This window comes from Pristiophorus japonicus, chromosome 16 (genome assembly GCF_044704955.1).
Source record: "Pristiophorus japonicus isolate sPriJap1 chromosome 16, sPriJap1.hap1, whole genome shotgun sequence".
NCBI lineage: Eukaryota > Metazoa > Chordata > Chondrichthyes > Pristiophoridae > Pristiophorus > Pristiophorus japonicus.
In genome coordinates this window covers 14878672-14904451 of record NC_091992.1, presented here as the reverse complement: position 1 = coordinate 14904451, position 25780 = coordinate 14878672, and the positions used below count along the sequence as shown (strand labels likewise).

At 43.5% G+C, this 25780-nt stretch overlaps 1 protein-coding gene across 4 annotated transcripts in view; it reads left to right on the top strand.

Annotated features, from left to right (window-relative positions):
• mettl16 (methyltransferase 16, N6-methyladenosine) overlaps positions 1 to 25780 on the top strand; it is a 142014-nt gene that overhangs the window by 55272 nt on the left and 60962 nt on the right. For all 4 annotated transcript variants that reach the window (XM_070857023.1, XM_070857021.1, XM_070857024.1 and 1 more), the window contains 2 exons: positions 18908 to 19104; positions 23989 to 24129. In XM_070857023.1, the coding sequence (XP_070713124.1) occupies positions 18908 to 19104; positions 23989 to 24129 (338 nt within the window). The remainder of the gene's footprint in view (positions 1 to 18907; positions 19105 to 23988; positions 24130 to 25780) is intronic.

The following is a 25780-nucleotide window of genomic DNA, read 5'->3' as shown; positions in this document are numbered from 1 at the left end:
GATCTCCACCCTGAAGTTTCGCTTAATCAGCTCTCTGCATCCTTTTCCCCCATTTCTAGTGAAAGTAGAGAGTGCAGAATGTGATGAAAACCAAGGGCAAGTAAGAAAGCAACAGACTTCAGCACCTAACCTTCGAGGCATGGAAAAGATGGCTGGCCAATTGGTTAGCCAATTGCCAGGTGTGATTTTCAAGCTGAATATTCAAACATAAGTTTGATAAAGTATTCCTTTTGAAAGATTGCAAAAGGTTAAAGTGAATACTGACAATATATGCACTGTAAATCCCTGATGAGTAGAATCTATTCTGAACCAACCAGGCACTGGTCATTTAGTCTTTAAGATTGTATTATTGGCAGGAATGTTGTAAAGTTGTAGTAATAAAAGAAAACCAACGTACCCATTGTCTGATGAAAAGTTGAGGCTGTACTTCTAGATCCAGGTATCATTGCTTCATATGAACAGCATTCCAACCTAGTATTCCTGAGTGGAAATGTAGCATTAAATTATTCATAAGATGTTTTTTTGCTGCTGTAGCATATGTTCCAACCAGCCACATATTAAGACAGCTGTCGGGAAAATTGTCATAACTAAACTCGACAATAACAAGCTTTGAAAGTAGACAGATGCTCATTATACACAACTCCATCCTCTGCCTGTACAGAATGGGATTGGCGCATGTACATCCAGTGTGGAGCTTTGCCTGGTTGGGCTCTGTACTCTGGAACTGGTGTTTTTTTTAAAGAATGGAGATCTGATGGATGGTTTTGTGCTTTAGATTGGTATTGTTCAAAATCTTATTTTCTTCAACCAGTGTTTTTTTTCCCCACAGGGATTCAGTCCAGGAATAAATGTGGACTTTATTTTGTTATGTTTCACCCCAACCTGAATATTTCCAGTGGAAGCTGCTTACCACCAATATTGAGACAGGTTGTAAGATTCAGAAACATAGAAACATAGAAAATAGGTGCAGGAGTAGGCCATTCGGCCCTTCTAGCCTGCACCGCCATTCAATGAGTTCATGGCTGAACATGCAACTTCAGTACCCCATTCCTGCTTTCTCGCCATACCCCTTGATCCCCCGAGTAGTAAGGACTTCATCTAACTCCTTTTTGAATATATTTAGTGAATTGGCCTCAACAACTTTCTGTGGTAGAGAATTCCACAGGTTCACCACTCTCTGGGTGAAGAAATTTCTCCTCATCTCGGTCCTAAATGGCTTACCCCTTATCCTTAGATTGTGACCCCTGGTTCTGGACTTCCCCAACATTGGGAACATTCTTCCTGCATCTAACCTGTCTAACCCCGTCAGAATTTTAAACGTTTCGCTGAGGTCCCCTCTCATTCTTCTGAACTCCAGTGAATACAAGCCCAGTTGATCCAGTCTTTCTTGATAGGTCAGTCCCGCCATCCCGGGAATCAGTCTGGTGAACCTTCGCTGCACTCCCTCAATAGCAAGAATGTCCTTCCTCAGGTTAGGAGACCAAAACTGTACACAATACTCCAGGTGTGGCCTCACCAAGGCCCTGTACAACTGTAGCAACACCTCCCTGCCCCTGTATTCAAATCCCCTCGCTATGAAGGCCAACATGCCATTTGCTTTCTTAAACGCCTGCTGTACCTGCATGCCAACATTCAATGACTGATGTACCATGACACCCAGGTCTCTTTGCACCTCCTCTTTTCCTAATCTGTCACCATTCAGATAATAGTCTGTCTCTCTGTTTTTACCACCAAAGTGGATAACCTCACATTTATCCACATTATACTTCATCTGCCATGCATTTTCCCACTCACCTAATCTATCCAAGTCGCTCTGCAGCCTCATAGCATCCTCCTCGCAGCTCACACTGCCACCCAACTTAGTGTCATCTGCAAATTTGGAGATACTACATTTAATCCCCTCGTCTAAATCATTAATGCACAGTGTAAACAGCTGGGGCCCCAGCACAGAACCTTGCGGTACCCCACTAGTCACTGCCTGCCATTCTAAAAAGTCCCCATTTGCTCCTACTCTTTGCTTCCTGTCTGACAACCAGTTCTCAATCCATGTCAGCACACTACCCCCAATCCCATGTGCTTTAACTTTGCACATTAATCTCTTGTGTGGGACCTTGTCGAAAGCCTTCTGAAAGTCCAAATATACCACATCAATTGGTTCTCCCTTGTCCACTCTACTGGAAACATCCTCAAAAAATTCCAGAAGATTTGTCAAGCATGATTTCCCTTTCACAAATCCATGCTGACTTGGACCTATCATGTCACCTCTTTCCAAATGCACTGCTATGACATCCTTAAGAATTGATTCCATCATTTTACCCACTACCGATGTCAGGCTGACCGGTCTATAATTCCCTGTTATCTCTCTCCCTCCTTTTTTAAAAAGTGGGGTTACATTGGCTACCCTCCACTCGATAGGAACTGATCCAGAGTCAATGGAATGTTGGAAAATGACTGTCAATGCATCCACTATTTCCATGGTTTCAGTAGCAAAGAATAGTCCTGACAGCATTCTCCAAATGTCTTTTTTCCCCCAATTAATATCAGAATAGGAGATTTTTTTAATGCTTTTTTGGCTTGTTAGCAATGTATTGAAATCTTAATTGGTCATTATCTTGCCTTTATATCACTTATTAGCACTGATTTATGATTCTGTTCATAGTCCAGCATTGCACCTTCCTGTTTTAACATTCACCAAAGTTGCATTGATTGTACTTTCTGATTTGGCTAGCACGCACATGTACGGATGGAATTTCCAACTTCCCATGATTCATTTTTGGCTCATTAATCCTTGCCATTTCCACGCAGTAGACGAGGGCTTTCTCTTGTCACACTAAGATGATCAGACGTTTCAGAATTGCTACTCATGGCTACTTGTAAAAGTCGTCAAAATGTTTTGCAGAATTTGGGATTATTACCTTGATGTAAAGTGCCATGTATACAACTCCAGCTGGGCTCCGAAAAACCCATTTGAAATTTCTGTATTTTGAGCAATAATTTCTGCAGCCAATGATGCTGCATAGCTAGGACAGAGTGCAAAACCTTCTTAACAGATAATAGGAATCATAACCTGCATCTAATGAGAAGTTATTAGTCTCGAGGCTAGCAGTTATTTCTTTACTGGTTGAGTAACGGGTTCTTTCTGACCAAGGCATGAGCACCATTGCAAAAAGAAAAATCACAAGATGAAGTTAAACAGAGGCAACTTGACAGTATAGCATTAAGCATGCTTGTTTCATGACCCAGTAGTCCTGGGTTTGATTCCAGTACCAATTGTGTCATTGTGATTTTCATCTGTTCTTCCCCAGGAGAAGCTGACAAGATACATATTATCTCATCTTTTTGGGGAGGAAGCAGTTGACTGTGTCCCTGTCGTAAATTTATAGTTTTAAGACATCCGTTAACAGTAATGGAAACACTGGAAAGTAGAGCGAGCAATATCCATTTTTTTAAAATCCGTTCACCTGATGGCTAAAGTCAGCGTCTCTTGGGCCATACAGAACCAGTCTGTCTTTGGCAATTGTTTAATTACCTGGTCTCCGGTAGAGCTGATGCAATTAACTGTTGCACTGTTGAGCCTTGTCAGGCAGTCGTCTTGGTTCCCGGTTTGGCTGGAAGTGTCGATGTGTAGTCATTGGGCAAGGGCAGGATTAGGCTTGGCTGTGGTTCCCTCCAGTTGAATTGCTGGAGGTCGGCGAGTGACTTGGGAGGTCAGCGACTGAGTCGGTAGGCTCTGTGAGGTCGGTGAGTCGGTAGGCCCTGTGAGGTCGGCGAGCTGGGAGGTCAGGAGGCCACAGAGGTCGGTGAGTTTGGGAGGCCACAGAGGTTGGTGAGGTGTTGGTAAGTAGCTCTCTTTTCTCTTTTGTTAAGTAGATTTTAAACTAGATAAGGCTAACTAGAGGGATGGCAGAGCAGCCGAGACAACCATGTGTGCAGGAGGTGTCTCCAGCTTCAAGTGCTTGAGCTCCGCGTTTCGGAGCGGGTGGAGTCAATAAGGTGCGTCCGCGAGGCTGAGAGCTACGTGGATAGCGCGTTTCAGGAGGTGGTCATCCCGCAGCTTAAAGGCGTGCAGGTAGAGGGGAAGTGGGTGACCACCAGACGTAGTAAGTGTGCTAGGTAGGTAGCGCAGGAGTCGTCTTGCCCCCGCCCCACCGTGAGTCCATCTCTCTTTCAAACCGATATTCACTTCTGAGCATCGGTAAGGGGAGTGCAGCCAGAGCCAATTGCAAGGCACCACGGGTGGCTCAGCTGCACAGGGGCCGGGGGGAGGTGGGGGAAGAAACTAAGAACAAAAGAGCTCTAGTGATAGGGGATTCGATAGTTGGGGAACAGGCAGGCGTTTCTGCAATGGTTTTGTGCCTCCCTGGTGCCAGGGTCAAGGATGTCACGGAGCGGACGCAGGACATCCTGGGCAGGGGTGGGGGGGAAAAGAGGGTAAACAGCTTGAGGTTGTGGTCCATATCGGGACCAATGACCGAGGTAAAATGAGGGATGAGGTCCTACAGGAAGAATTGAAGGAGCTAGGAAGAAAAGTAAAGGGTAGGACCTCAAAGGTAGTAATCTCCGAGTTACTACCGGTGCCACGTGCTAATGAGTAGAAGGATAGAGAGGATGAACACGTGGCTGGAAAGTTGGTGTTGGAGGGAGGGCTTTAAATTCTTACGGCATTGAGACCACTTCTGGGGGCGATGGGACCTGTACAAACCGGACGGGTTGCATTTCAACAGCGCCGGGACCAATATCCTCGCGGGGAGTTTTGCTTGTGCTGTTGTGGAGAGTTTAAACTAGCTTGGCAGGGGGATGGGAACCTGAGAACAAATTCAAAAGGGAAGGAAGTAAAGCAGAAATTGGATAGCGTGAATCTGTAAGGCAGAGGAAACTGGGCTTAGTAAGTAGTAAGCAAGGAGGTCTTCCTGTGCTGAATGGTATATACTTCAATGCAGGGAGTAGAGCGAATAAAGCGGTTGAGCTAAGAACACAGGTGGACACTTGGGAGTATGGCATTATAGCCAATACAGAAACATGGCTGAAAGAGGGGCAGGTTTGACAGATCAACATTCCTGGCTACAGGATTTTTAGACGAGAGACGGAATAAAAAAGGCGGGGGGCGGGGGGAGCGGGCGGCGTTGTGGTACTAATTGAAGAAACTATTGCAGCGGTGAGGAGGGATGATATGTTAGAGGGATCATCAAGTGAGGCCATATGGGTCGAATTGAAAAATAAAAAAGGGGCGAACACACTGCTGGGCGCGTATTATAGACCCCCAAATAGTGGGAGGGAGATAGAGGAGCAAATATGTAGGCAAATTGCTGTGAAGTCCAAAAACCATAGAGTAGTAATAGTGGAGGATTTTAACTATCCAAATATTGATTGGAACAAATTTAGTCTGAAAGGTATAGAGGGTGCCGAATTCTTGAAATGCAATCAAGAGAACTTTTTTAGTCAGTATGTAGCAAGCCCAACATGAGAGAGGGCGGTCTTGGATTTAGTTTTGGGGAATGAAGCTGGGCAGGTTGAAGGGGTATAAGTGGGAGAGCACTTGGGTGCCAGTGACCATAATTCAGTCAGATTCAAGGTGGTTATGGATAAGGACAAGAATAGGCCTGGAATAAAAGTTCCAAATTGAGGAAAATCTAATTTTGCTAAGTTAAGGAGTGATTTTGGCCATAGTGTACTGGAAACAACTACTTGTGGGTAAATCAGTGTCGGGAGGCATTCAAGGAGGAGATCCGGAAGGCTCGGGCCAAACATGTGCCCTTAAAGAAAAAGGCTGGGAAAAATAATTGTAGAGGCCCCCCCTGGATATCAAGGGACTTGCAGGGAAGGATTAAGAAAAAAAGGGACACTTATGTCATATACCAACGGCTAAATACTGTAGAAGCTCTGGAGGAATATAGAAAATTTAGAGGTGAAATTAAAAGGGATATTAGGAATGCGAAGAGAGAGCACGAGAAATTCTTGGCCAGTAAAATTAAGGAAAACCCTAAGATGTTCGATAAATATATTAAGAGTAAGAGGGTAACGAAAGAAAGGGTAGGACCTATTGGAGACCATGAGGGTAATCTTTGTGTGGAGGCGGAAGATATTGATAGGGTTCTTAATGAATACTTTGCATCTGTTTTCACAAAGGAAAGGAGCAATGCAGATACTGCTAACGAGGAGGAGTGTGATATCCTGGACAAAATAAATATAGTGAGAGAGGAAGTATTTAGGTGTTTAGCAAGCTTTGAAAGTAGATAAGGCCTTAGGCCCGGATGAAATGCATCCCAGGCTGTTGAGCGAAGTAAAAGAGGAAATAGCAGAGGACTTGACCATTTTCCAGTTCTCTTTGGATCTGGGCATGGTGCCGGAGGATTGGAGTACTGGAGTACTGCTAATGTAGTGTTCTTGTTTAAGAAGGGAGAAAGGGATAGGCCGAGTAATTACAGGCCTGTCAGCCTAACCTCAGTGGTGGGAAAATTATTGGAAAAAATCCTGAAAGGCAGGATAAATCTACATTTAGAAAGGCAAGGATTAATTAGGGACAGTCAGCATGGATTTGTTAAGGGAAGATCGTGTTTGACTAACATGATTGCATTTTTTGAGGCGGTAACCAAGAGGATCGATGAGCGTAGTGTGTACGATGTAGTGTATAGGGACTATAGCAAGGCTTTTGATAAGATCCCATGTGGTAGACTGGTCATGAAGGTTAAAGCCCAGGGCAAAGTGGCAAGTTGGATCCAAAATTGGCTTGGAGGTGGGAAGCAAAGGGTAAAGATTGATGGATGTTTTTGTGACTGGAAGGATGTTTCCAGTGGGGTTCCACAGGGCTCAGTACTGTGTCCCTTGCTTTTTGTGGTGATATATCAACGATTTAGATTTGAATATAGGGAGTATGATTAAGAAGTTTGCAGACAACACTGATGGAATTTAATTTGGGAGGACTAATAAGGAAAGGGTATACACATTAAGCGGTAGGCCACTTACTCGTGTAGATGAACAAAGGGACCTTGGAGTGCTTGTCCACAGATCCCTGAAAGTAGCAGACCAGGTGGATAAGGTGGTTAAGAAGGCATACGGAATGCTTGCCTTTATTGGCCGAGGCATAGAATACAAGAGCAAAGTTATGCTTAAATTGTATAATACTTTGGTTCGGCCACAGCTGGAGTACTGCGTGCAGTTCTGGTCGCCGTATTATAGGAAGGACGTGATTGCACTAGAGAGGGTGCAGAGAAGATTTATGAGGATGCTGTCTGGAATGGGAGAATCTTAGTTATGAGGACAGATTGGATAGGCTGGGTTTGTTCTCATTGGAACAGAGGAGGTTGAGAGGAGACCTCATTGAGGTGTACAAAATATTGAGGGGCCTGGACATAGTGGATAGTATGGGCCTATTTCCATTGGTAGAGGGGTCTATTACGAGGGGGCATAGTTTTAAGGTGGTTGGTGGAAGGTTTAGAGGGGATTTGAAGGGGGGCTTCTTTACGCAGAGGGTTGTGGGGATCCGGAACTCGCTGCCTGGAAGAGTGATGGATGCAGAAACCCTCACCACTGTTTTAAGAGATGGTTGGATGGGCAATTAAAGTGCAGTAACCTGCAGGGTTACGGACCTAGAGCTGGTAATTGGGATGAGACTGGATGACCTTTTGTTGGACGGCGCAGATATAATGGTAAGTACTGCAGGCAATAGAATATGGCCAGGGTGATCTCCTGGACTAGCTTCGATTGCCTGGATGGGTCGGAGAGGAATTTTCCCAGATTTTTTCTCCCTAAATTGGCCTGGGTTTTTATCTGGTTTTTGCCTCCCAGGAGATCACATGGCTCCGGTTGGGGTGGAGTGTAGAATGTTTCAGTATAAGGGGTGTTGCAGTTGTGTGAGGCGCTCTGGTTGGGCTTGGTGCTCTTTGCCTTTCCGTCATTGTTCATAGGTTTATATGTAACCTTTAGGGCTGCTGACCAAGGGCCGTGCGGCTCTTTATCAGCCGGCACGGACACGATGGGCCAAAATGACCTCCTTCTGCGCTGTAAATTTCTAAGTTTCTTTCGACGTTTCTATGATACTCACATGTAGATAAAGGCCATGGCCACTGATAGGGGAGAAATGGATAGAATTGCAAAATGCAGTCACTAAAACGCTCTTTAAAAAATTCCAGAGAATCTGCAATTCAATGTAATTAAAAACAGAATTGGACTAATTCAGTTATCACTTCTTTGAGGTATTGCAGGGTGCCCACCATCTGTGAACTTTACCCCAGCAAGGGAGTCGATGGCCTCCCCAGAGGGAAACGGTTGGAGAGGAAGAAACAGTAATTTGCCATCACGATTGGCTTATTAATGGGAAATTATGATGAAATTTAAATTCATGTTGCATTCTCAACAGTTTCTAGTTTGACAAATTCTGTTGAAAGATGCTGTTGTAACTGTCTTGCTCTTTTCGCTTTGTTGCTTTAAACGTCAAATTACACACACATTCAGTTGTAGTAAAGGCAGGATCAGGTCTTTTATTTAACCATTCATACAAACAAACCAAGTCTGAAAGTTACTGAGATACTTCACAAAGGCAACTTGCTGCGATTTCCGTGGCTGCTTGTGACACACCTTCCGAGATTCCACTGTGTGGTGTCAAATGTCAAACTCATCTTTTATACTGAAAAAGCCTTTGAACTCTTATTTCTTTGCATAGTACATTCAGGCAATTAACCATGCGGATGATATAGAATTGTCCTGAAATCACGGCTAACTGCTTTCTGAATTACTAGATCGTTTCCTCGCATCGTAACAAATGGTACATTCAAATAATTAACATACAGATGTCATCAAATTTCTTAACATCGTTTAGTCATGAATTACTGTTATTCCCACCGTGACGAGGTAAATATTTACATGTCATGAATTACTATTATACTTAACATCGTTTAGTTCCAAGGTACTCAAATATTTAACATTCAGACAATGACCAGTTACTCACTTCAATGGCTGGAAAGCACCACATTGTCTAGCAGTCTCTTTTCGATCCAAACTTCCAATTTTCCTGTTTTTCAATCCAAACTTCAAACTGCGTGCTGAAGCAAAGAATTCAGAAATGCGGGACTGTGCTCCCACATTCCCCCACTTCTTCTCCTCGCCTCTCTGCAGGTCTTATCTGGGTAACATACATTTGCATGGTCGCTCGAGCTCGTTCAACATCATTGTCCAGTTGTCGTCCTTGTTTTCGAACACGCAGTAAATCAAAATGACCAGCATGATCAGCTGAAACAGCACCAGCATAAGGACAGAGTGTATCATTGTGTTCATCGTGCCTGTTGCTGTCGGGCTCCATCCAAACAATGGGGCCAAGTTTCGGCCTGAGTTGCTCCTGTTTTTTTGGAGCAACTGGTTTAGAATAGAGTATCTTAGAAATTTGAATTCTCGGCATTTAGTTTGCTTCAGTTCTAGTCAGTTAGAACAGTTTCACTTTGGAACAGAATTTTCTTTTTCAAAAGGGGGAATGTCCGGCCACTTACGCCTGTTTTCAAAGTTTCGGCAGTGAAAACTTACTCCAAACGAACTTAGAATGGAGTAAGTGAAGATTTTTGTACGTTCGAAAAAGCCTTGTCTGCACTTTAGAAAATCAGGCGTAGCTTGCAAATTAGGTATAGGGAATCGGGGGGGGGGGGGTTTAAAGGGAAGTTTACAAACATTAAACACTTCAGTTTTACAAATAAAGAGCCATCATCAATAATAAATGATAAATACATCAATAAATCAGCCAATAAATCAATCCAAAAAAAATTAATAAAAAATATATATTTTTTAAAATCAATAAAAACATTTTCTACTTACCGACTGCAGCACCGGGAGTCCTCCAACAGCGTGCAGGGACGGTCCCTCCAGTGTGTCTCTGTCAGTGTCTCTATTTGTCTATGTGTGTGTGTCTCTCACTCTGTCAGTGTCTGTGTTTCTGACAGCGAGGGGGAGGAGAGGGGGAGAAGGGGGGAATGTAGGGAAGGAGAGAGGAGGGAGAGAAGGAGGCTGAATGGGGGGGCCCCCAAGACCTCGGGCTGGATTTACAGGTAGGTGGCGTTGGGTCGTGGGGGGAAGAAAGAGAGTCGCAGAGATCCGGGGGGGGAGGAGAGAGTCGCGGAGGTCCGGGGGGAGCCTTATTCACGCAGTCCCAGTGAGGCCATTCGGCCAGGGCTAGGGGCTGCGTGCTTTGGCCCCTCCCACAGTTTTGGGCGCCTGGAGCTACTGCACATGCGCGCGCCCACTGCAGCGTGCATGTGCAAAGGTCCCAGCACTGTTTTCAACTTGGGCCCATAGATTCCCACCAGCTTACATGTCCAATCTGATCCAAAGTTGTGCGAACGTTCTCGATTTCCGCAGTGTGATGGTTAATATCCATAATGATTGCTTGATTCAAACTCTAGCTGTTGAAATTTTGTATTCGATTTCCGCATTTTCTTCTTCCAAATAGCACCACGCTTAGGGTCAAAGTAGGGTTGCTGTCGATTCAAATTCTCAGGATGCCATTTTAAAGTCTGTGATCACCTTGTATCGATAAAATTGTAAATTACCACACTCCACACTTTGGAGAGATCGATTAGAGCAATAAGATCCAACCACCAGACTCATAAATATTTGTAGCTGGCCATTAGTAACAACAAAACCGTTACAAGGACGCACATTATGTACACATACTCGGTCAAACCCCATATCTACAATTATAGACTTGTTTAACTGCCGAACCTCGACATTGCATGAGCGAGATCGTTCCGTACAAGATACTAAATTACTATTGCCCCGATGGGTATTATCGCACACGTACTTGTCGTCAAACCTTCGACAGAATCTCAAATCAATTTCAGAGTAGGTCTGACTGACTTCGTTATCTGGAGCATACATTGGGCTCTCGGTAGCTCTCATTGTGACATTGTCACGCAGATAACCAAAATTTATGATGGCAAATGCAACTTGTTGGGCACCATTATGTGGGTACAGGGCCACAAGTAAATAACCATCAAACTGACAATCTACCAAGTGAGCTTTAACCCATTCAGGCCCAAATGGTCCCAGGGCTGTTCGAGCCAGATCTAGTGGCCAATTCCGATGGAATAAAGTTCTCACGATATTCCTTACTAATTCATTCAGACTCAATTGCATATTTTGGCAAAGGCTAGCCCACACCTTCCAGTACTCTCATCAGGATATCTTGTGCCCATCCCTTTGTTTCAGCCTGGGTCATTGCCAGCAGTTTATTTCGAAGAACCTCGACATCCATTGAATTTAATAGCCCCGTCCCGACCCCTATGGATCCCAACATAGTGTCAAACCATTCCCTTTTTTGTCGGTGCCAAGAGGTGAACCATGACTTCTGGAAAGACACCTCATTTTTAATATAATCGGAGCACTTTGTGTACGCCTGAGCAATCGTGATAGAATTCGGGAAAAATTTTAAAGTGGTCATTCTTAACTGAGCATGTAGAATAACGCGGATTGGGTGATTAAGCTGTACCTGCAGAGGACCAGCTGGCTGCCACACAGCCTGATCACTTACCCCTAAGATTATTATTTGCCCAATCCACGCGGTACATTGTGGGAATGTGCTCAATGTCACTTGGCCGATGCCCAACCAGGATCGTGTGCTGTTTGCAATTGATACCGTGATGGTGTTGGACGTCGTGCTTGCATACACTTACCTCTTTTCCCGAAAGGCCCCGTGCCACACTAAACCAAGAATCGGATTATACACAGTACAATTTACCATGGTGCAATGTCCAGTCTGTCCCATTTTGAGTTCCAGCTGGACCAAGCTCACATACACAGACCAGCTCCATCTCACATTAAGGGGACATCCCAGGAAGGCATTAAAAGTCAGGTTGCTTGCCGAGATATTGCATCCGTCCGGAGGGGTAGTGCACTTGTAACACAAAAGTCCAGACATCGCCCACAGCCCTAACCACCAATTCAGACACCGTATCATACTTCTTGATTCCAAAAGGTTAAACGCGTTACAGCAAAACGCATAACTCAACATTATCCGCCTCCCTGCTACATTCGCAACAGTAATCCGTGTGCTTTGGGGAATTTTTGCCTCTTACTTTTTTGATGGTGCAGTAAATGTCAGTAAAAGAATGTAAAAGTGCCACAGTTTGTGTTGCATTGTTACTTAGGTACAGTAGTACAGTGGTTAGGTTACTGGACTAGTAATCCAGAGGTCTGGACTAAAGACCCAGAGATATGAGCTCAAATCCCGCCCTGGCAGCTGGGGAATTTAAATTCAGTTTATGAAATAAATCTGGAATAAAAATTGTATCAGTAATAGTGACCATGGGCCCAAATTTGGCCAGCTGAGATTTCTGGTGCACTCACCAGAGGTGCGCCGCTTTTGTAGAACGATTCGGGCGGCAGAAATCTTCAGGCTGAGTTTGGCCGCTCCCCAGTCTCTCCTCGATGGTGGCATGACAACTGGATTCGGGGGCGGAGCCAGGTCCCAGCGCTGAAAACAGTGCCGGGACCTCTGCACATGCACGCTAGAGTGTGCATGCATGCGCAGTCGCTCCTCGCCCCCAGAATCTGAGAGTGTGCTCTGCAGGCTGTGTGGGAGGGGCCCGAAGCGCGCCGCCCCTATCCCTGGCCGAATGGGCTCCCTCATCGGCGGCCAGAGTGTGCTCTGCAGGCTATGTCATCTGATTGTTTTCTTCCCTTTTCCATGTGGTGCTCCATGTACCAGATTAGACTGAACTTAACCAGCTTGAGTCAGATACTGGACCTGAGCTTTGGGTCATTCATTATAAATTTACTGCAAATTTACACTTCAATATACAGACTAGAAGGTTCCAGATTCAATTTTAAGTCTTTGCTGAGCTGGCTAGTCTTGGCTAGGACATCAATTGGCACGGGTACCTTTGAGCTAGTAAAAGGAAAAATCATCCACATCTCTAATTGCTAATTGCGTGGGCATTAGCCTTGAGAACAGATTCAGAATTAGCTGACAGCTTGCTGGCACTTGCTGTCTGGACATGGACATCTATATGGGGGGGGCCCGAAGCGCGCTGCCCCTGTCCCTGGCCGAATGGGCTCCCTCATCACTGGCCCGCTGCCTTCCCTTCACATAGAGGTAGGACTTCTATTTTTTATTTGTTATTGATTGCTTATTACTTTGGTCTTGGTGCTTTAGGTGCAGGGTTCCTTCTATTTTTTATTTGTTAATTAATTGCTTATTACTTTTTGTGCTTTAGTTAGTGCTTTGTGAGTCTTAGGTGCAGGTCCTCTCAGCTTCTTTGTATTTTTTATTTGTTATTGAATGCTTATTTTTGTGCTTTGTTTAGTGCTTGGTGCTTTAAATGTACTTACTTGCGCTGATTTCTTAACTCTCAAGGTTTTTCTGTGCGGCCACAAGTGGCCACATATGCTGGCCTAAGTTAGTTTGGAGTAACTATTAGCTGTCCAAAATGGGCGTAGGTGGCTGGTAACGTCCCCTTTTGGGAAAAAAAAACTAAACTAAAAAAAATCCGATTAACTCACTCACACTGGCGCAAATAAAATGTGCAGAATTGCGATTTTTAAGATACTCCAAAAAAAATCAAGATGCTCCAAAAAAAACAGCAACTCCTGGCCGAATTTGGGCCCCATGAAACTACTGGATTGTCATTAAAAACCCATCCGGTTCACTAATTTCCTTTAGGAAAGGAAACTTGCCGCCCTTACCTGGTCTGGTCCATATATGCCTCCAGACCAACAGCCATGTGTTTGACTCTTAACTGTCCTCTGCGGTTCAAGAAGGCGGCTCACTGCCACCTTCTTAAGGGCAATTAGGGATGGGTAACAAATGCTGGCCTTGCCAGCGACGCACACATCCCATGAACGAATAAAAAAAAATGTTTCTACTGTAAGGATCCAAAGTAGAAAGAAAGATGTTTATATAGCACCTTTCACGACCACTGGATGTCTCAATGCTTTGACAACCAATGAAGTATTTTGAAATGTAGTCACTGTAGTAATGTATGGAACGTGGCAGCCAATTTGCGCACAGCAAACTCCCACAAACAGCAATGTGATAACACACACAGATCTGGTCATTATGTTGATTGTGGGATAAATATTGACCAGGACACCGAGGATAACTCGCCTGCTCATCGAAATAGTGCTATGGGATCTTTTATATCCACGTAAGAGAGCAGATGGGGCCTCGGTTTAACTTCTCATCTGGCAGTGTAGCACTCTATAGCACTGCACTGGAGTATCAACCTAGATTTTTGTGCTCAAATCCCTGAAGTGTGACTTGAACCCATAAATGTCTGACTTAGAGGTGAGAGTGCTCTCCACTGAGCCACAGCTGACAAATTTTGTGTATGTTTCTGTTCTGATACTGAATCTTTTATGAATGTGTTTTTACAATGTTCTTTTAGCTCCTTTTTGTAAATTGATCAGTCATAGAAACATAGAAAATAGGTGGAGGAGTAGGCCATTCGGCCCTTCGAGCCTGCACCACCATTCAATAAGATCATTCACCTCAGTACCCCTTTCCTGTTTTCTCTCCATACCCCTTGATCCCTTTAGCCTTAAGGGCCATATGCAGCTCCCTCTTGAATATATCTAACGAACTGGCATCAACAACTCTGCGGAAGAGAATTCCACAGGTTAACAACTCTTTAGTGAGGAAGTTTCTCCTCATCTCGTTCCTAAATGGCTTATCCCTTATCCTTAGACTGTGACCCCTGGTTTTGGACTCCCCCAACATCGGGAACATTCTTCCTGCATCTAACCTGTCCGGTCCCATCAGAATTTTATGTTTCTATGAGATCCCCTCTCATTCTTCTAAACTCCAGTGAATATAGGCCCAGTCGATCCAGTCTCTCCTCATATGTCAGTCCTGCCATCCCGGGAATCAGTCTGGTGAACCTTTGCTGCACTCCCTCAATAGCAAGAACGTCTTTCCTCAGATTAGGAGACCAAAACTGAACACACTATTCCAGGTGAGACCTCACCAAGTCCCTGAGCAGCTGCAGCAAGACCTCCCTGCTCCTATACTCAAATCCCCGAGCTATGAAGGGCAACATGCCATTTGCCTTCTTCACCGCCTGCTGCACCTGCATGCCAACTTTCAATGACTGATGTACCTTGACACCCAGGTCTCGTTGCACCTCCCCTTTTCCTAATTGTCATGACAATTGTCGTTACAGATAATATAGTTTAGTTTTATATTTTCTTTCAGGCCTTAACTATATTGTATCCTCCCAGCATTAGAATGAACAAAAATCACTTTTTTTCTTCCCACCCCCCCACCCCCGTCAAAAAAAATAAGTAAATGGATTTATTGAAGTATATTTTGCTGTTTTCATTTGATGTACGTGATTTTCTTAGCTTACTAAATAGTTTAACAACCAATTCACCTTTAAACAATAACACAGGTCCATCATATATCACGGATTATAGGGAAGAAATGTGGCACCCTCAGCATATATCGAATGAGCTAACAACGTAACTAACGGTATAAAAACTGACCTTGCCTTTTCATAATTATAATCCTCATCCTGAAGTATTGAACTGATGGCTCTCAAGCCCTTTTGAATTCTTATTGTAAATGGAAACCTGATGATGGGAGTATTGAATACTGAAATTCTTTTCCTTGTAAATGTTCTTGCCTACTTTCTTGCAGCTAACTTCGTGTCAGCTTACAGTTCCATATGTGCTAAGTTTCTCATCCAATGACCATTATTCGTGTGTGAACCTTGTGAATGTTGGGAAGGTTATTCAGCCACGGAATCATCATCATCCAACCTTGATCCTGTCTGCACCAATATGTGTGTACACCAACCAAATTTCCTACTCAATGCTATCCAGTGACCTGGCGGAATTAATGTGCTTATGGATATGGGTAGAAACAAGATCAGACTCAGCTGTGATGTGCCAGTTCGCGTCTTTTCCCCCTTGCTCTACCCAAACACACAGTTGTACAACCTACTTAGCGTATTTATGGCTGACCCATGAATAATGTCTAGCTGAGTGAGGTTCTGGTATGTGGGGGACTGAACTCCAGCACGAGTTACCACCTTCAGGAGAGCAGGGGTGAAATTTGTGTATTAGGAGAAACTTACTTTTCTCTTGGCTCGTTAGCCGCAATACAATGCTATGCTCAGCTTGGAGATCCAAGTTTAGATCCCCGTGACTCTCCAAACTAATATTTTCTAAGGCCTTTCAGCAATGCTGTAGACTTCTAATCCTGCAGGAATACGGATGTCTGATCCTTATGCACATTCCACTGAATCTGCCAGCTGTTGACACATTAACTCCAGTAATATTTTTACAAGTCTTTAATGGGGGTGAGTTTGTCTGTCATTGCAAGGTTATTTGTGCGAAGCAGAAAGTAATGGGAGAGAGGCAGTTCTTTTCTTTAGTGCTCAAACACACCTTTTTGGGTTTGACCAAAAGTGGTGTGTGGACTGCCTTTATTAATCAAAACATTTCATGACCTAATTTTTGTGGATTAGGCGCTTGTTCTTGTGTCATATTAATTAAATCATTGTAAATATCCTCTCATGTTTATCGTGAAGGACAAAGGTGAACGGGCACAAAATTAGTGCCATATAATTTTTTTGTTAATGCTCCTGTGAAGATCTCGCCCTGCAAAATTTATGGTACTGTTGTTTGCATGGCCCCGTACCTTTGAGTTTAAGGTGGAAGGGAGGAATTTTTAAAACAAAATTACAAAGCTAGCAATTTTGTAATACTTGGGTCAGTTTTCTGCATGCATCATTTTATTCTGACTAAATATTGAAATTGTGGATTTACACAGATGTTACTGAGTTTCTGTGCCTAATGTAAACCAGCTATTTGGAAAGTTCAAGCTGTTTATCCAGCACTCGTGGAGCTCTGCTTTATCTGTTCAAAATAATCCATTTTTGATACAGATGACTCAGTTACTATTGGAATAATATGTGCAGTAACTTTAATTTGATTCAAATTGCCTACTAATAAAATAAGACAGTAGAATCAAAAACATATTTGTTTAAAACCTGACAATTTCTGGTAATCAAATTAAAAGTGCATATTTGTGCAGTCTGGAAAGTTTAGATGTAAAGGTGTGTAGAGTGTTGCGGCATGAGGGTCTGTCTAACAGTCCTGCTGTTATGATATGGTATCTGGTTTGTAACATTGCTTGAAAAGTAATGCTGATACCAATCAGAAAATTGTCTAAATGCAAGTACCTTTTATTGCACTGGCTGAAAGGGTGGTGTAAGCAGATTCAGTAGTAACTTTGAAAAGGGAATTGGATAAATACAGGTTGAACCTCCCTTATCCGGAACCCTCGGGACCTGGCCTGTTCCGGTTAAGGGATTTTTCTGGATGAGGGGTGGTCACTTTAAATTGGATGGTGCAAGTACTGAGCAAGGGTATATTGGGGCTGGGAGTGCGGCAGAGAGATCATAGGGTGGGCGGGCGGGCGACCGGTGGATCGCCGGGTCACGCCAGCGATTGCGGGAGTCGGCAGCAAGGAAGGACATAAATTTGTTCATATCTGGGTTCTGTGCATGTGCCACCTGGTGGCTGGGAATGGTTTCGGACGAGGGGTGGTTCCGGATAAGGGAGTTCCCGATAAGGGAGGTTCAACCTGTACTTGTAAAGGAAAGATTTTCAGGGCTATGGGAAAAGAACAGGGAGTGGGACTAGTTGGATAACTCTTTCTTTCAAAAGAGCTGGAACAGGCACAATTATCTTCTGTGCTGTATGATTGTATTAATCCCTCTTCATGTGAAAACAAGTCCAGTTTTTCAAGTCGTCTTATTTGTATTTCCTCGAGCCAGGCAGCATCCTACTGAATCTGTGCTGTACCCTCACTCCTTAACTTCCTTGCTATTGTGTGGAGCCCAAAACTGCGCACACTACTTTAACTGCAGTCTTACTGAGTTTCATATGGATTCACCATTATATCTTGAATCCAATTCGGATTTGTAGTTTTACAAACACTAGGCACTTTTTGTCTTTTAATTTGGATGGAATTCAGAATCAGTGCTCACCATGTCATGGGCATGTCAACTAATTTCTCTAAATGCAGCCTTATATTTTGAATGGGACACTCAAAAGTCTTGTGCCATCCGTAGTGTTTTTCATCACTGTGTTGCCGTGTGACCAGGGCATGCATCTTCAATCAGATAATAGGGTCATTTTATTTACCACTGAGCATGCACTTACAATTCCCATTGAAGTACTGGGGTTTTATTCCGTATTCCATTCATTTCTGTAATAGAACCATGTTCCCATGGTGTTTTGCTCCAGCTGGACATGCTGATTTGAGTAATGAAGAAGCCCCACTCAGTTTAAGGGAGCAGAATCCCTAATTGGTATTGCTGGTGGTAGAATCACTGATACTGTGATTCTGTCACCACCAATCTGCCAATTAAAATGTATTAACAGTTTCTAGCAGTGTCGTATTTCTGATACACTGTCAGAACTGACATTTTCCATCGTGGCGGATTGAACTGTCTGTCTGCAGCTGTGCGTCTATCCCCAGACAATACGTGGAATAATGATGAATGCAATTGCTCAATATTGTATCTGTCATTTCAGCCGATCTGAGGGATGTGGAACTGACTGACTGGGTTAGTGGTGCACCAGACCAATTGTTTAAAATCTTACCTTTGCAGAAAGAGGGAGGCATTTTTTTCTGCTTTTACTGTTTTGAAATTCACCCCATCCTTTCTTGAAGGCAGTTCCACAGTTTCATACTACAGCCCTCCAGGCCTTTGCCCAAGATGTCATTCTTCATATGTGAATCTTGACAGTGAATTCAAACTATTTAACTCTGGCAGGCATCTTAGCGGAGCTCAGGGTCCTTTTTAATTTTAGTAAACAGAGTTCTAGTGTGTCTTGCCAAAGAACAAAATGTCATTATGCTTTTCCCTGGCATAAAATTGCTTTTGGATATTAACACATTTGTTTCCTTCATTTTCAGTTTAAATTTTAAAGATCCTGAGGCAGTCAGAGCCCTTACATGTACACTATTGAAGGAGGACTTCGGACTGACAATTGACATCCCATTGGAAAGATTGATTCCTACCGTCCCTTTGCGGCTCAACTACATACACTGGGTTGAAGACCTGATCGGCAGTGGCACTGATGAAAGTAAACTCATCCGAGGAATTGACATCGGTATAAAGCCTCAGTTTTTATTATCTCTTTCAGCAAAGTCTAACCAAGAAATGCTCATCAGTTTGAAAATGTTATTTCATTGAGATGGACCCCAATGAGCACATTTTTAGTTGGATTTCAGTAAAGCGTAATGTCAGGCATGTGAAATTTTCATATTACTCAAACTGGAAAGCAGCGAGCAGCACAATTATCAGAAAGGTCATCAACCTGAAACTTGAATTCTGTTTCTCTCTCCACAGATGCTGCCTGACCTTCTGAGCATATTCTATTTTTATTTGATTTACAGCATCTGCTGTATTTTGCGTTTGTATTTGCTGCAGCACAATTATAAATAGTGTCTTGCCAAACTTGTGGCGAGCATTTTGAGCTTTACAATATCAGTAGGAGAAATTTGAGTTGATAAAAAATATCGTACTGAAATCTCAGTGATACAACACTAAAGCACATTGCTGCAATGTGTTTTTCCATAATAATGTATTGATAATCTTTGTGACAGTGCTGTAGTTATGAGAAAGAACCTGTGTAAAACAGGAGGGGTTACCGGCTCCATGGCCGCTTGTTCACTGTTGCATGTCAGCAGCCCAGGGTGAACTGGTCTTCAGTCCTTTTTTTTTGGCGGGGATGAGTTTCTCTCTCTTGCTTTCTGCTTGTGGGAAAGCTCTGGACCTCTGACTTCTGAGTTGACCGAATTTCCAAAGTTGGTAACTCGCCACGTGACAAATCACAAGGATGAATGAGTATCCTGCCTCTTTGTGGCACAGTGTGTTACACTTTAAGATGTTGTTTTTCTGACATTTATACAAAAAAACTTTTGTGTTTTTGTTGTTAAAAGCTCACGTGATGTGTTGCACTGACAGTACACAGTCTGCTGAGCCAGAAGAGCATGAATAATTTGGAAATCTCAGTGCTGTAGTAAAACCTCAAATCCTATAACACCAGAAAACCACAAATAAAGTTTAAGTTGCATAGATTTACATAAAACCTTCATTCTATCAGCACTAAGTTGTCATCCAGTAATGCTGTCCGTACTGACATAAATACAATAATTTGTCCTGCCAATAAAAACCCAGTCACAGCTCTTAATTGGCCTATGCCCCATCGATGTTGATTCTGTGCTTTCTCAACTCACCAGTGGGACCGATGGTGCCTAACACTAAGTTGATGACCAAACTGTGTGAATCTGGGGGTTGTACTGCAGTTCAATGTGGAAACCTTGACATTATCACTAATCAAGGCAAGCATACAGATGATTACAACTCCCAAGATGTTTCTTTATGAAGAGGAACCATCAATCTGTTTGACAAGTGTGCTGTATATAAACTCCCAGGTACACCGTTTGTGGGTATGGGAATTCAGAATGATTTTTGTAAAGCAAACGAGCAGAACGGGAACTACTTACCCTGTTATAGTGTTTAAAAAAAGCTAGTGCAATCCAAAGCTTGACTTTCATTTGCTGTAATGTAATCAAGCTATTTGTTCCAAATCTCTGTTTTACTTGAGACCCACGTCATGCCATGCCAATTCAGACACTTATTGGCATTAATTGTCAACCAACTCACATAACTTCGACCAGTCTCTTCTGTGTTGTTGTCTCCCTCATTTACAAACCATCATAATTATACACTGTCAGGTTACGTCAGGACGCAGTGTCACATGTGTCTGCACAGTTTTCATTTTGTTTTTAAATATACACATGTCACTTGAAGCTATTCAGTCATCTAAACAGGGCAGCTCACGGTTCCTTGTCTGCTAAATGGGAACATGTTCCATGTGTGCTACAAATTGATGCAGGCCAGGAAGATTCCAACTTTGTTCGCTGGTCTGTGCTGAGTTAGCTGATATCAGCTGGGCAGCAGTGGGCTACCACAATGTGGCCTTAGACTATCTGGTTTCGGGCGGTGAAACAAACCCCCTAGGGTTCTCGTTTCTGCTTGTTAAAAGTTTTCTTGCGGGGATTTCAGAATTGGGTTCAGGTGTGATTCCTTGCTTGGTAAAATAGTCAGCCTGCACTTGCTGTGCAAACATCAATGAATAATCATTTCCATAAGGTGCAGGAATGCTCTTCCTGCTTATTGTGCAGTAGCTCAGGATGAATCACTACCATCAGATGTAGAGGGTGAGGTTTAAAAATTGGAGAAAGGGGAAAAAATGAAAAACAGGTAAATAATACTCAATTAGCACCCACTTATTTCAATGCTGAACCTAATGCCACTAATGCTTAGACCAAAATAGCACAATAGACTCGTAATTGCTGTCAAATGCCAATAATAGCTGTCGATCTCTATATTTTAAACTGGAGATGGCAGTCTTATTATTCTTCACCTATTTTTCCAGAAGCACCCTGAATAGGATATTGAATAGCTGCTCATGGGTTTCCTTGTTGTCAAGATTTATGCTGATATATTAATGAGGTGTGACTAATTTACCCACGCTGGTAAAATTCTACCTGTGTAGCCCTGTGTTTGCTGTACGTTTGATCAGACGTAAGCCTGGTCTTTATTTTTAGATGTAAATAACAAAAAGCATTTTCTATGTCCTATCTATTTTCCCTCTCTCCTGACGTGGATAAAAATAAAATACTTCCAGTGAAAAGTACTGTATATTTTGAATAAATTTATGTGGAAAAACACAATGCAAAAATGTTGAACTAAATTACCAGGACTCTGCTGCAGCTTTCTTAGTCTCTACATATGCATGAGATTGGCAGCCTAATTGGAAGGATGCTGTGCTGGTAGATTGTTGAAAGGGTAGGTTTTACAGGTCCTTCCTCAGGAGTATTAAGACCATGCAAATTTGTGTTATTTTTCATTGTTGAATTATCCATCTTCATGGAATACCATGACTACATCATGTAATTTACTATGAAACTGGTCTGCAGTGACCATCTAAACTCCATTCCAAAAATAAATAAGTGAATCAGATTTGACACTTATTAATGGACCATTGAGTAATCCTGGCCACTTGGAGTCCTTCTCAAAATGCTCACTGTACTATTGTATGCATCAGAAGGTATTATTGCACTCATTTGTGCTGTCAGTTCTTTGCATGGCAAGTCTGTGATCTCAGCTGGGTGACTGGGGAAGGAACCAAGCAAATGTAAAAATCTTCACCAGAAGGTTTATGGGGGTTGAGGGGGCTGGTGGGGGGTGGGGAGTAGGAGACAACTGAAGCAGGCTATTCTTGCACATTTTGCAACTCGTTGAGGAATGCAGTTGCAGGTTGTCTGCCAGCCCTCTCACCCCTGATGCATAACCTGGTGAAACTAAACAAATGATGATGAGAAATATCTCAAAAATCAGAAGGCTGGGCGAAGGAAGACCTGTCAATTTCAGACCTCCTTTCCTTCAGGCCACTTTGGTTATGTGACGCACTGGGAAGAAGCCCTTGCACCTGATGGCAGCTCCATTCACTGCTCATGAAGCCTAAATACTCCAAAAACATGCTGCTCATTAAATATGTTAATAGTTTATTCATGTTACATGGTTTCTTTCATGTTGGGTTGGGCTAGAAGGAATTGCCAGTATTAGAAAATTTGTACATGACCACTAAAAGCTTGAGTCGACTTGGGAGGCACCCCAGCCAAAATAAATAACTTATTAATAGCCACTGACTTAGAAGTTCGCTGTTGTAATTTGTAATGTAGGAAACGCAGCAGCCAATTTGCGCACAAGCAAGCTCCCACAAACAGCAATGTGATAATGACCAGATAATCTCTTTTTTGCTATGTTGATTGAGGGATAAATAATGCTCTTCTGCGAAATAATGCCATGGGATCTTTTACATCCACTTGAGAAAGCAAATGTGGCCCTCTGTTTAATGTCTCATCCGAAAGACGGCACCTCCAACAGTGCAGTGCTCCCTCAGCATTGCACCGAAGTGCCAGCCTAGATTTTTTTTGTACTTAAGTCCCCCAGGGGCCCAAGTTTCAGGTGGAGTTGCTCTTATTTTTTTGGAGCAACTAGTTTAGTTTGGAGTATCTTAGAAAATGCAATTCTTGGCATTTAGTTTGCTCCAGTTCTTGTGAGTTAGTTTAGTTTTGTTTTAGTTCAGTTTTTTTTCCAAAAGGGGATGTTACCAGCCACTTTCGCCTGTTTTGCAAGTTTAGGCACCGAAAAGTTACTCCAAACTAACTTAGAACGAAGTGTCGACTTTTGTACACTCAGAAAAAACTTGCGTACACTTTAGCAATCGGCGTAGGTAGCCAGAGATGGTGGGGGGGTGGGGTGGGGAGGGAAGTTAGGGGATTTTCCAAAGCATTAAACACTTCACTTTTAAAAATAAAGAACCATCATCAATAATAAATGATAAATCAATAAATAAAAAATAAAAAGTTCCTACCTCACCTACCCGTTCGGGAGCCCAGCCAGGACTAGGGGCTGCATGCTGCAGGCTGGAAATTGGCACTCTGCCTGCTCCAGGAGCCCATTCGGCCAGGGCTAGGGGCTGCGTGCTTCGGGCCATTGCCACACAGCCAACAGCGCACGCACACACACACACACACACACACAGAATCTGGGGGCCAGGAGCTACTGTGCACGCATGCAGCCTCCACTTTTTTTTGGCCCAGGGCTGTGGCTCCGCGCCCCCGCTGTTATTCTGCGTCGCGCTGACTGCTGAATAGGCCCGCTGCACTCGAAGAATCGCGAGGTAAGTTTTTGGCACGCTTTTCATTCCACAAAATAGGCGGACCTCTCGGAGGTGCACCATTCTAGCGGATATCGGAAACTTGGGCCCCTGGAGTGGGACTTGAACCCACAACCTTCTGCCTCAGGCGAGAGTGCTACCCACTGAGCCACAGCTGACACTTCTATTCATTGGGTTCTTCCGTGTGAAAAACTGTTGCATATAGTCTAATAACTAATGTCACTCGTTTCAACATTACAGGAACTGGGGCCTCCTGCATCTACCCCTTGCTTGGGGCCACTATGAATGGTTGGTTCTTCCTTGCGACCGAGGTGGATGACATGTGCTTTAACTATGCAAAGAAAAATGTGGAGCAGAACAATCTTTCCGACCTCATTAAAGGTTGGTAAAAAGGAATTTATTATTTTGGATCCGTGGCAAATTATTTTTTTAATGAGTATAAAAGGATTGTGACTGAGGACAAGAAAAATTAAGGGGAGGAGATAGAAGACACGATCAGAGTGAGAGAGTGGTGATGCGTGATTTCGAGAGAGATTTCCAGAGGACTGGGACATGGTGACTGACGCATTTCTTGCCAGTAATAGAACAGGAAAACAGCAGTAAATCAGAATCAGATCTTTACACGTTGGTAGCCAAGTGTCACAATCTTATTAGGCTAATTTGATTTCTCCGTGTTAACTAATCTAATAATTTAATAGTCTGTTTAAAAAGAAAACAGCTTCATAAGTTCCACTAATTGCTGTTACTTTTTATTCTTGATGCCTGTGAGAATTACTACAATTTATTTGATTCAAATTATCTTATCAGAACCTTCGCTGAATGATTCTGCTTGTATTCCAATTATTCCATCTAATTTCAAAGGAACTCTGTCGGTTTGAAATTTAGGAAGCTAGTGTTTTTTACACGAAGATTAGATTTGCTTACAACATCCTCACCAAGGTTCCACAGAGAAAAAAGCCTTTGATTCTGAGTCAGCATTATTGAAGATATTACTGATGGGCCAGACTTATTTGAGTGCAGGGATCCCAGTCAGTGCATCCTCAGAATCGAAGTTTTCTAATTGTTTTCCAGTTAGTTTTCCCTCAGTTTGTGAACTTGTTGGTCACAGCCAGTGCTCTAAAGCTGCACTATGTGGCAAAGTAGAATTTCATACTGCGAGATGGTGAAACTAATGGAACCAGTCCCACAATGTCAAGCTGAAGGAAGTAGCTGTGAAACATAATGGAGCGAAAATAGAAGACTAAGCAAAGTCAATGTTAGCTGAAGGAAATATCACCCTCGATGTGCAGTAATCATCTGGTTTACAGCTTGTTTTCTTAATTTTTTGAATCAGTTTTTAAATTTGAGTCTTTATGCTAATATAGTTGAACCTCTTATCCGGTACTCTTTTATCCAGCAACCTCCCTTGTCCGGCATCATTCCTGCCCCCGGGGTGCGTATGCGCAGAATGCGACGGGTCGTTGACAGCAGTGTTGTCAGCAGTACCCAGTAAGGTCAGCTGGCACACTGCAAGAAAGTTATATGCCTGATAGAGAAAATGCTGTTTTCTGGGGCCAGCCGTGTGTCCTGGGGCCGGCCGCTCTTCCTCTCCCTGCCGCCTCCGGTGCACCCTCCGAGGCCAGGTCGGCGTGCTGGCCAACACTTCGCCGTAGGCAATTAGGCTTATCGAGCTGTGCCTGGTCTCCAGTTGTCTTGGACCCCCTTGCCACTGGACCAAGACCTTGCTCAGCTAAACCCATGTGGTTGCCGGTGTGCAGCGGCCACCCCACGTTAAAAGAACTCACGCACAGGCATCTTCCACTTCGTCAGTTTGAAGTGCGGGACCTGGAACATCAGGACCCTCATGGACAATCCCAACCGCAACAGGCTGGAACGCCGCCATAGTTGCCCGGGAACTCTGATGTTTTGACATTGACTTCGCCGCCCTAAGCGAGACCCAGTGGGTAGGGGGAAGGCCAACTGAAGGAACCTGGTGGAGGTTACACCTTCTTCTGGAAAGGGAAACCAGAGGCAGAACGCCGCCTTCATGGAT